Source organism: Pomacea canaliculata, linkage group LG7 (assembly GCF_003073045.1).
Source record: "Pomacea canaliculata isolate SZHN2017 linkage group LG7, ASM307304v1, whole genome shotgun sequence".
Classification (NCBI taxonomy): Eukaryota; Metazoa; Mollusca; class Gastropoda; order Architaenioglossa; family Ampullariidae; genus Pomacea; species Pomacea canaliculata.
The window spans coordinates 26727245-26739599 of NC_037596.1; the positions used below are offsets into that span (position 1 = coordinate 26727245).

Below are 12355 nucleotides of genomic sequence, written 5' to 3' on the forward strand. Positions count from 1 at the left end.
ACAAAACTTCTAGAGTCTCCGCTTCACACCGCCTCTGCGTCCTCTCCTTCTTGATCTGCGAAGTGGTAGAGCCATGCATGTCGACTTTGCAACGCGCCCGAAAACTCCGGTAACAGAGGGAGATGAAGAAGACGGAGCAAGAGCTCGCGGAGTAGAGAAGCCTGGACCAGCATGAAATAAGCTGACCGCCATCTTAATAATGTCGGCTAGTGGTAACGGCCACAGCCATCCAAAATGATAAACGCATGCCCTAACACAATGAACGTAAAAATCATCATCACTAGACACAGACGCAACACCCTAAGTCTATAACTTGACAACTAACCTACCAAGTGAGACGAAAGCGATGAAAAATTGAAATAAATTTGAATCAGAAGTGAGAGCTGCAGACGTCGCACAGCTAGGAGCGGCCATCTTAGTTCAGGTGCCAGTCTGACGGAAGCAGATGGAAAACAATTCTGTCCCTTGATTTAATAGCAAGTGAAAAGGCTTATATTTTGGGACACAAACTATTATTTTAATTTATTGAGTTCATAATATATAAATGCTCAAACACCTGCCACATATTCTATTATATTCATGAAGTATATTTGCTCTTGGAATCTAATCTCATTTGCAAGTCTGTTAGAAATCCTATGTGCATCAGGAAAATGCTGTATACATGTTATTAATGTTGTTGCCGTTGTTGTTATTGTTATAATTTTTTAAACACTTTGTCACAGACACTCCCGTGCACGTTGACGCCTGAACATTTGAGCGTTCGTTTCTTCACAAAACAACTCTGCCTTTTTCTGCACGCCTGTGGCAATTTAATAATAATAACAAAATTTATACCACAGTAACTAATAAAAATATACAATAAATGATTTATCAGTATACACACATCATTCAGTCCTTACTGCTGTCTACGGTCTCTAAGTGTAAACACAGTCCTGAAAGAAAGTTTCTTCTGTCGGGCTGATTATCAAACAAGAATAATAGAGTTTAAAGTCCGGCAAAAGGTCACTGTTACCCTTTCTTACACTGATGAGTAACGGAACGAATCTCTTAATTTCAGTCACTAGATATTGTTGTTCCACTGCACCAACGATAATCTAAGAAACAGTGACTGGGGAATAATGTTTCAGAATCCAAATATATCTGTCACGCACACACACAAATTAGCTTAATCCATAGACTTCTCCGCTGGGGGATAGACGTTAAAACACCACCTTCTACTTCTTGGTTAGCATGTTTTCACCTTTGATGTTAGTGGCCCCTAGCTGGTTACTAGGAGAGCAGGACATCATCACACTTTTTAATGGGTGGTGAAGGGGACGGACGAGCAGCGCCCAGGAAGATGACGCATTCTGTACTAAGACCTTCATCAGCAGTGGGAATTGCTCCCACTTCTAGGGCGTCAACAGGTGACAGAAAGGTCTTAAAAAAAAAGTTTACAGTCACATCTACATTACACCCTACAGCCAATGAAGTTCGTGAATGAGCATCGATGCTGTAAGGAAAAACAAGGCTAACGAACAACAAAGCGGAAAACAATACTTTGAGGTCTTTGCTGGATCCCCTCTTCCTGTTTCCGCCCTCCTGGACTGTTATATTGTGTGTAAGACCAACAGAATGCATTAAGCAAACATTTACGCTAAACATAGCAAGTAGGGCTTTTTAAGATCAAGGAAGATTTGGGTAATGTTCTTTTTCTTCTTTTCTTTCATTCTTTTCTCAGTTCTCTTAAGGGACGGTTTGTTTTGTGCGCTAAGCTAACCAACTCTTGTGTAGGTTGTAGATTACTGAAATTCTGCTTTGTTATTCAGATAATCTGCCCTCGAATATTACTTTCTTTCCTTGTGCTTCAAACCAAGTCACCAAGCCTTATTTAAAGATTTCGTTTTATTTATATACCGAGTGGCTATTTTCTTCCTCACCTCTATTTATCAGAAAAATATAATCGGAAAAGAGCCTTTCTGAAAGTTGGGTTTCCAAAATATTTCCGCCTGAAAAAGGAACGTCTGTGTCATCATTGTAAGTAGTTTATGTGTTGCCCTCTAAGTTGTTATGAGAGAGAGTAATTCGTTTCCCCATGGTCAAATGGGGAACTCAAGGAAAAGCGTCTTATTCCCGAAGTTATGAAGCGGAGTCGAGACCCCACTAACACTTCTGCATGTTTATTTACCCTATAACTCATTAGCTACCCCTTTAATAACTACAGCTCTATTGGTAAAACAACATCTGTGGAGTCTGGACACCACTTAAGAACTTCGAAAACAAGACGCTTGTCCTCGAGTTGCCCGTGATGCCTCAGGGCAAAGACTTGCCCTTGCTTTATAACTACCGCCCCAACAGTGTTACCTCGACAGTCTTTGCTTCACTGGTGGTGTAAAGAAGTCCGGAAGTATTTTGTTTTCCATAAAGTCAAATGTAATTCGAATACATCTGGATATCAGGTAATAACTGAATAATCACTGTGGACTAATAAGATAATGAAAACTGAAATCAGTGTGACTAAATGAAGAGTATATTATAATATCTGGGACCATATTATAATGACCACCATGTTATAATATATTAAAATTTGCCACACGGACAAAATTAAGGCTAGTGTAGGTCATGTATAAAGTGACAAAGGTGATAAAAGTGATATTGTGAAAATAAAAGTGAACATTTTCTGATGCATCAACAGACTGCAAGAAAAGGCTTATCGGTGGTAAGTATTATCGGTGGCAAGAACTTTGCCTCTCTAATCTGAACAACTGAGGTCTTTTTATGTTTATAAATTTTTACTAAATTTATTTTCAGCGTTCGCTAGTCCAATGGACGGTGCAGCGACAACACAAATTTCGGGTACGAAACTTTATTACTTTTTGCATTCTGTTGCTAAATCGTGGATGGTTAGAAGTCATTGATTAAACAGCTTTTTGCTTCCTCTGTGTGTGTTTGTGTTTTTGCATCTTTGAATCTTTAAACTGTGCACCAAATCCCAGGTGCCGCCACGCCAATATATATATATTGAATATAAAACAGGAAGAGATATAACGACACAGCTGACGGCAATATGGCCGAAAAACATTGTGTTTCTTGTGAATCAGTCCGCTGCCTCTAGGGTGTGTGTTTGTGTGCGGATCTGAGATTATATAATAGATGAATTTATATGCGACAGTAGCAGTAAAATAACAATCTTGTTAAATGCTAAATGAAGTATTTATTTTTTTAAGATTCAGCTGAGATGTTAACATTCCCAGAAACTCATTATACTTATATTGCAAGATATCAAAATTTGTGCTATAGAGTAAGTGACTTTTATCGCGGAGGCTGGGGAAACAAAACAGAATGATTTTCAGTTTCGATTTCACACACCCTCTTTTACTTGCACATCACAAGCACCTAAGTGTTATCTAATATGTGAACATGCGTGCGTGTGCCCTTCCTTGTATGTCATCGAGTGAGTGCGCTTGTACGGACTTGTTCGCACACCAACGCTGTGTGTTTGCACGAGTCTGTGTTTGTGTGTACGTGCACGCATGAGTCACATCCATAGATCGATAGATATAATGAAGGTCGCTTGTTGGTGTTTGGGTCTTGATAACATAAATCTTACATTTCACTGAAATATTTTTGCTGGTAGCGTTCAGAAAGATAGCTAGCGCAGCAATAGTGGAAGTATCAGGAGAATCAGAAGTGTAGAAATGTTGTTAGAAAAAGTAGTAAAGTGGAAGAAAACAGAAAAACAATCATGAGTAAGACTACTCTTATTACGATTATATTGCGCCTTTAATTTCGAGAAAGCCGTCTTTGTCATGCGTACTCAAAGTCGTACCAAAAGGTCGAAGTTGGGCCTTGTATGGAAGTCAGAGATTTTACCGTTCATGAAAATGCCTCATAGTATAATGTTAATGAAAACAAGGACAAGTAATATGAGTCTGTAAATATTTTTCAGCAGGAGGCCGCGCGCTACAGATCATGGTGCAGGGACATATTGTCTTCGTGTCTGTGCTGATGACTGTAACCTTTGCTGGCGGCATTCTGCTCTGGTCAGTGTTCATTGTTCACTCGGATCTGTACCCTAATCTATGTCAATGCACCATTCTAAAGGATGCCAGGGAAAGCTTTGTTACTGACACCTATGGTAACATCTCTAATAGCTTTTTAATCGGTGAAATAGTAGAACCCTGTATCATGAACGTACATGTAGTTGTTAAAGTATAGGTGACAACACACACTCTGTTCCTGAGAAACTTTTGGAATCGTCAATTGTGGTTCTTCAGACTTAGGTCTTCCATTCTGTAGATATTTCCGTAATGGAACATCTTCTTGATACATGGACTTTTTCACCAGACATGCATGTTCAAACATGCCATCATTCTGTCAAAATGTTTATATGAACGCCATATACACAACATTTACCAAACAAAGTCATAATGCTGACACTAAATGTACAGTCAAGAAAGGCTTTGGTGCCTATTTATTTCGACACCACTTCCTGTTTTCTCCAGGTTAAGGAGTAGGAAGAAACTCCAGCAGTACACCGTTCTAAAGTGGATTCAAAGAAAAATATATATCTGGCGTCACAGAATGCGAGGGCGCAGCTCTGTCATGGAGGCATATGAACTACAAGCTTTGGAAGAAGCACAGAATACTCAACCAGAGGCAGCAGTGGCGGTCCTTAATTCAGAATCAGATGAGGACACCGATGTGGAAAACTTCCTCGTTGAAGTTCATAAGCCATTCACATCATGTCCACCTGGCGCGCTCTTTCTCCCTGCAGATTCACGCAGTGGTGATTCTGAGCGGTCATCACGCAACGAGGGTCCAGAACGAGACTCGAGAGGTCTAGACCGTGGAAGGCGCAGAAGGACTGATGCACCAATACAGAAGTCCAGTGACATCGACACAAACGACTGCGACGAAAACATGACTTCCCCTACCTTTAATACCCATCCAAAGGGTGCTCGAAGAAAAAGCCCACAAAAGCTGAATCTTGTGAAGGATACCTCAGCGGAAAAAAGCGTGAGCAGCTGGACGCCATGTTCATCTCTACTGGCAGGAGTCAAGACACGCGCAGACAAGAACGCTTACAGTTCTCAACCTGAGACCTCAGACTCTGACAACGACTACTACAGCGAGGTTTCAGGACAGCTCGTGGGCAGAAGGCTTGAATGATAAACAAGCATGCCGTTCTCTATTGTGGCTATGACTGCGAAAGGTGGCGGGTACCGGAAGCCGACACTTGCATCCACAGCTCAGGTACAAGGGTCTGCTTGTAACTCTCCTGCGACAATCCGGAACGCTGATTTTCTCAAGATTTAATAGCCCCAACACAAGCCAATCAAGCTTCTGTACAACCGAACACCATCACCATTATCCAGCAAAAAGTCCGACATGCAGCAGAAGCAGAACGACGATTCCGTAGCGAAACGCAACTTTGGCAGCCGTTTGCTGCAAAGTGACTACAGTGAGGTGGATGACTACAGCGACGCGGAACCTGAAGTGTTAGCAACCTCCAAGGTGAATCAATCCTACCAGGCTAACCTTCTCGGGATCACAGACGTCCAGTGACTCTCATTACAGTGAAGTAAATGAAGCGACACTGCAAGGCACGAGTACCGAGAGCTTAGATATCTCCAATCCTCACTCTTTCAGCGAAAGCGAAACAGGAGAGTTTGGGGTAAATGAGGGAGATGAGAGTCATTCCAGCTCCGGAAAATGATGGAAATTATGACTACAGCGAAGTTCATGACGACTACGTTAATGAAGCAACATTGACGACGACAGCGGCGACGACACGGTGAAGATTGGTGTAAGGTTGGAGGCTGGGAAGGACCGTTGTGTAAGACCTTCACCTCGGAGATGTTCGGCAGTGTAGATGATGAGAAGGCGACTGTAGACACAGCGGTGAAGATTGCTACCGACCTGTTCATCACAGAACGTGCGTTGCAGACATTATCGAGAGATGATTGTGGAACTCAGGTTGAGCAGAAGATCCTGCAGCTTGAAACTCAAAGAGATGACGACGGTTCTATGTAAAACGCTCGATCAGAAAGACTTTCTTGCGTTTCAGACGAGACGTGAAGTAATTATCAGAATGTTGAGGAGGAGAATGTGGTGTGTTCCAAAGCGACGACCTTGCGACAGCAACGACCAGCGTTGTCTGCTCCCGGCGCAACATATCTCCATCAACAGCAAAGTCCGCAAGTCACGGAAATTACCTGACGCCAGCATCCGACCAGACCTGGTTCACGATGGTGAGATGGACGACCGCAAGACAATGTCAGTATTAGTTCTTATGACATTGGCACCGACACTGAAGAAGACAGTCAGCATTGAAGACACCGGGATCTTTGTGCAATGAAAGCCGATAAAACAGAGAGGACGAAGACGATGCTGAAGGAAAGAAACAGGTGGTGAAGCTAACTAACATGAATCTTGAGGAAGAGTTCAATTCCACTAATTCCCTCAACAGTCGAAAATTATCTAGTGACAGGAAAAGCTGCCTGGAAACACACAGTCCAAAAACAAGACACATCTCTCCTCTTTCAACCGGACACCAAAGTCCCAATCCTTGGTCAAAAGTCAGCAGCATTCCCACTGTCACAATCAGAGGAAAACTCCAATAGTGTCGCGACTAAAGAGAGACACAACTAACGAAAGTAATGTTGGGGTGGAGGTTTGTGGCACAATGAACGGAGAGAGAGTTAACGGACCGCTGGCGACATTTGTATCTACCACGGGAACAAATGGACGTCCAGATGAACTGTCGCCTCTGACTACAGCGAAAGTGATTATCAAAACGTCGACACCAGGCACAGCGCCAAGCGACTACTTCAATAACGGAGGGACCTCATGTCTGCAATGGCAGACGAGTTCCGTTTTCTTTAGTGTGCTTGGGCACCAGGCCCTCCCCGGGGACACCGGCTTCGGTGACAAAAGAATTAGCTCTGATGCGACCAGTATCTCGACGGAGTCAGATGATGCGGGCATGAACGGATTTGAACATTACTCGGCAGACTAGACACTGGTGGTGTTTGTGAAGTGGTAAACCAACTATTATACGATTTCTTAAGTGAGATGATGTGATGTCAACGAAATTTATTTTAAAAGTTAGTTTTTCAGTAATAGTGGGACGACATGATATGTCGCTTCACGTGGACACAATGCAACCTAGTCATTTTTGACAGTGCTCAGCTGTGTAAAAAAGAAAAAAACCAAAAAACTTGTTAACGCAATAATAGTGAGGTGTATGTCTTACTTATGACTCAAGAGATTTTTCTTTCATGAATTGATGTATATTGTTACATATATTAATTTATTTAACATTTTATTATAGTCAACAAAAATGTAGTAATTTAATTTCATCACTATTAAGCACGCATTTTAAATGACTAACTTGTTCGAACAACACATTGCTTTGTTGGTAATATTTGACATAAAAGCTACTCATGTCATTGGTGATCGCTTCGACTTAGGTGAGAAAGGTCAATGAGAAAACCTGAGGACTGCTGAGAAACTCTTTCTACTTCTTCTCGACACTGGTGTTGAAAACGCCTTAAAGTGGTCTGGTCAACTAAGGGAAGCTTGTGTGCAGATCCTCGAACACGAACTCATCTGGATCTTTGTCGCTTCTATGTGAAACAAAAAGAAAACATAATCTCAAAAAGGTGTCGTGAGAGAATGTAGAGGTTTGAAAACTAAGCCTTTGTGAGCTGTATTAATTGAGTAAACATGACTTGTTCCGTAAGCTAATACCAAACGTAAGGTATGTATATCTCAGTACTGTGGTCTTTCTCTCTCTCTCCGATTATGCGAGTATGTCAGGGATTGCAATCACATGTCAATGACGTGAATGCCGTTATATAATCTATTATCTATTTGTCATATAAGCACATACACACATCTGCAATATTGAAGCATTGGTTCATTATTGCTCATACAGCCCTTTCCTGGTCTAAGGCAAGAACTGAATAACCTTTAAAGTCTTTCTCTGCGCCTGCTCGCATGTTTGTATATGTGTGTGATTCTGTGTATGTGCATGTGCATGGCATATTTCTGTCTGCGACGGCCAGCGTGCGCATCCACGTGTAAATATAGGCGTGTGGTGGGTGTATGTCTTTTGAATGTGTACGAACGGTTTTCTCTCTGCAGAGTGTAGAGTGGAGAAGCGGACGCTGTTAACGACGACCCGAAAGTGAGCAAATCCGTCTTCAGCATGATATTTATACCTGTGACTCACGTGGACAGACAGCTGCAACTCCTTTTTCTAGCCTCGTCATGTGGAGCGACGACCGTCATGACTGTAATTGATAATTGGAGGTGACGTGCAGTAAGAGACTGAGGAAGCACGCACAGAGAATTGTGGCTGTGTAAGGGGTGTGCAAGTCTGTGCTTGCGTATGTAAATTAATTTGTAATATTAGAGTGATTGTAAGTGTATATTTGTCTATTTATTGGATTGTCTGCGCATGCGACTGTGTGTGAGTGTACATTGTTAATAGTTATTACACTTTGCCTATACGCTTTGTAATATTGAAAAACTGCGTTGGTGCGCACGAATGTGTTTATTAATATCAAATTTTGTATTTGTGAGTATATGTGTATTATGACAGCATGGAGTGGTTTGGTCATGTCTGAAATGACAACTTGCGGAAGACTACGCAGTGGTAAGCAAAAGAAAAGTCGGGTGACGAATGTACGGAGTGAACAAGCTGTTCACTGGAGGAGGGTCCTTCTCACGAAGGCGCACGGCTGCCACCTGGCGTAGTTTCCCTCTGCTAAGTCCCATCGTGTCTCCCCTACTACAGGTACCTCCCCTACCAGAGGTTGAGAAAAAAACTATGCCAGTGTGTGTGTGTCGTTGTGTATGTTGTAAGTGGGAGATGTGTGCGTATTTGTGTGCGAATATGCGCTCGACAATTCCTGCGTGTATTTGGATGTGCATGTGTGTGTGTGTGCGCGCGCGCGGGTGGAGACGTGGCGCGTGTGTATTTGATATGTATGAGAGTGAATGGCACACACATGCTGACTTTAGACGACAAAAGATCGAGACGTGAGACTAACACCTCCGCCAAACGTGCTTTTCGCTTGACAACAAATGTAAGCAGCGTGCCCACAGCACGTCTGCTCACCCAACCACTATCAGCATGAAGTATTGTCCCTCTCTTTTAAACTATCTTCTTTCCTTTCCATGGCATGTACAAGTAGGTATGTCTCTTCAGCTGAACTAGGCTCACCTATACAGGACCAACTTGTCCCTTAACTTCATTCCACTGGACTCTTTGATGTCCTTCGCTTTTTGGTTCACATCAAAACCCAGCCCTTGACGTGCATAGACCTCACATTGCATGACCGGTTCAAAACCGGTTTCGGTACCTTGTCCCTACCCCCCACTCCCTATCACCACCTTTGCTCTAAACTAGGAAAATCATACATCTGATGTGTCTTCTGATTTCATCCTAAATCTTCTCATGACCACGTCACAATTGAAACTAACGGTGTTTTTTTTTTAATATTTTAGCGGAGTTCTTATGAAATTTACAAAAGGTAAAGTTATTAAGTAATATATTCTATACCTGATTTGGAAATCTTGATGACTGCATTATCTACTCGACAGCTACTAATCACCTTTTCCGCTGACTGTCCACTGGGCGCTTATCAACCTTTTGAAATAAGTATTTCAAATGATTGTGCCTTTTGTAGAGTTTACACATCATTTAAATAGCGTTCGTACACCCTGTGCTATCATTTGTCAGAGCCCAGCTGTCAATTAAGCTGCCTTTCGCAGTGCTTTATTGGGGGACACTCCTGCGGTAAGTGTGGCAGCATTTCGAAAAGAGCATTCCCCTAAATCGTTTCTCAGACACATATGCAACCGAACTAGTTTACTTTCTTTGACTTTATCGTCATATGACAACAAGCCATGGGTATTGCCACTGGAGCTGAGTCGATCCTAAAGGCTGATATCCCCATGCACAACCGTTCTTCCCTCTATCCCTCTTTCTTATAGATTACCCCACATACCTTGCTTCGCAGCACATCTCTCGCAACACCAATCAATCAATCAATTTGTGTGCGTGTGCTTGTGTGAGAGGGGCATATAGGCTTGCAAGAGCAACTTCTTGACCAAAATGGTGAGGGTGACGAATGTGTCGGTTTATCGGTATCCTGTGGAATTATTCTTTAATAAAAAATAAATGGTTCATTTATGTAATCGCTACATGTTCCAGCGCGACATCTAAAGAAAATGCAAATGTTTACCTGTGCAGCGGCTTGCTAGTCTTCCCCTTCATGCACAATTGCTCCTCGATCGCAGCAGTTGTATGAACAGAGGCGTTTCATTACTAGCATGAAAGTGAATTTAAATAAAGGAGAGCATGAAGTATCATCAATGATAAGTAATCACTGATGTTAAAACATCCTGATCGACAATGTCTCCAAGCGGAAAGCAGAGCTAATGTAAAACAATTCACATCTACTAAGCAGATGGCTTTTGTACTCATTGTGGTCCTAATCTATTCCTTTGAAATTGTTAAGCTTATCGTCATTTGATTATACATCCTTAGCAAAATATCACTTTCCTGGTTAGTGTTAGAATCTTGCCATTTCTACTATGTTTATGCTTTTATCATGTTTCAGAATAGTATATTAATTATTCTATATACATTGATAGTATTAATACTATTGTGTCGATATTGACTGTGTGTCATCTAGAGATTAACCTAGTAAAGTTTCATTTCGATAGATGCATAGAACAGAGGAGCTGTGGGATTGGGTAGATGAGTGAACGGATCGTTCACAGGCGGCAGGCCGCCGCCCGATAAAAATAACATTTAGAAGAAAGCAAAAATCCTGAATGTGCTCAATATTTCATGCATGGCAGTTGCCTACACATATTTCATTTGTTGAGTTTTCTTACTAATTTTGAATCAATGAAACATTTTTAGATAACTAATTATGATTTAAGAAGAGATTAAAATATATCTTCTGCCATCCATTATTTTTTATGATTTTGGCTAAAAACCATTGCGTATATTAAAGGGTAGCTAATAGCACAGAAACTTATGCAAAATTTTGTCCAGAAAATCATGTAGGATCCTTGCTGGGATGTATGATATGATATACCAATCCTAAGCTAAGACACTAATCAACGGAGATTAAGGTCAATTTCATATCAATGTAAGGTTCGGTATACCAAGTGATAACCTCCAATTAAATCCAAAAGTTACACCAAATTTCCTTGGCTATAAACCTTTCATAGACGGGGATCGTACAACCTACTCTTTCACACTACGGGACCTTGTTTGAATTTTTACTGATCACTAGTGGGTTTTATAATAATGTTGTGAGGATGATTATCTCAGAGAAAGAAAAGAATGGAAAACTAAGATTTAGAAATAAACTGTTTCTCACTGGACTTTAGCATTTAGGAGAAAAGAAGTTATTATATTGCACGCTGCTAACCCTTGTAGGCATCGAAGCAATACGTGTGACCGAAAATCGATCAGCTTCCTGGTTACAGTTATGAAACGTCACGCATAATCGATCCCTGTCGTTATGGCTATGCTCGTATGCTCGATGTTTACTCGCCGACACGTGCTGTAATCACCCTTGTATTTGTAAGTCATCTCGCCATAAATACATTCTGATATACTTGTAACGCACAATGTGAAGTCTGTGAACTGATTGACAAATTTTCATTAAAGTAGACGCATAATCAGTTACTTGACGTTAAAATTCCTATATCTCCGAATTTCACATCTCGTAATTTACGAAGAAGTAGTTGATACAATTTTCTGTTTGTTAATATAAATGTCAGAGAAAATCATACTTAAAGCAAGCGTTAAATTTTATTCGTGTCATCATGTATTTATGACATGTTGCATCAATGTCTGTGATGAGATTAGAGAAAAATGCTGTTATCGTTGTCTCTCTCAATCATAATCATGCGTCATTGGCGCCTAATTAATCCTATCTGTTGTGTTTTATATAGCTGTAGGCCATTCTGGCTCGAACCAAATGGACTGAAAATTATCGATCCAAACCACGAATTTGTTCGTAACTCTAAGTGTATATTATATACACTGCAGCACAAATTTGAATCTCATGGCTTGGATATGAGATATCCAACGCGATATTCACGATCATGGAATTGACAACTGCCGAATATATCTTTCGCAATAAGACTTCAAATTAAGTCACGAGTTACCATAGGAATAAACTCAACGATAAATGTTAATTGCACTAAGGGGTAATTGCAGGTGAATTTTTATCGTCACTTATCTTCTCATAAAGCATCCACCTTCTCTTTTTTCTTTCAGCGCAGTAAGGATAATCCACGTGTTTGGATCTAGTAAAATCGGTATTTAATGATGTTA

At 41.1% G+C, this 12355-nt stretch overlaps 1 protein-coding gene across 1 annotated transcript; it reads left to right on the forward strand.

Moving 5' to 3' along the window:
- Positions 1 to 2344: 2344 nt before the first annotated feature.
- Positions 2345 to 5151, forward strand: LOC112567570. Its single transcript, XM_025244266.1, has 4 exons — positions 2345 to 2438; positions 2791 to 2835; positions 3929 to 4022; positions 4485 to 5151. The coding sequence occupies exons 2-4, from the start codon at positions 2805 to 2807 to the stop codon at positions 5149 to 5151; spliced, it is 792 nt and encodes a 263-aa protein (XP_025100051.1). The 5' UTR covers positions 2345 to 2438; positions 2791 to 2804.
- Positions 5152 to 12355: the final 7204 nt, after the last annotated feature.

What these genes read in the sequence shown, in the direction of transcription:
- LOC112567570 (XM_025244266.1), top strand. Translation starts at nt 2,805, where the DNA reads ATGGACGGTGCAGCGACAACACAAATTTCGG. An exon ending in AGCGACAACACAAATTTCGG is followed by an intron (nt 2,836 to 3,928) that starts GTACGAAACTTT and finishes AATATTTTTCAG; the next exon opens with CAGGAGGCCGCGCGCTACAG. An exon ending in GCTGGCGGCATTCTGCTCTG is followed by an intron (nt 4,023 to 4,484) that starts GTCAGTGTTCAT and finishes TGTTTTCTCCAG; the next exon opens with GTTAAGGAGTAGGAAGAAAC.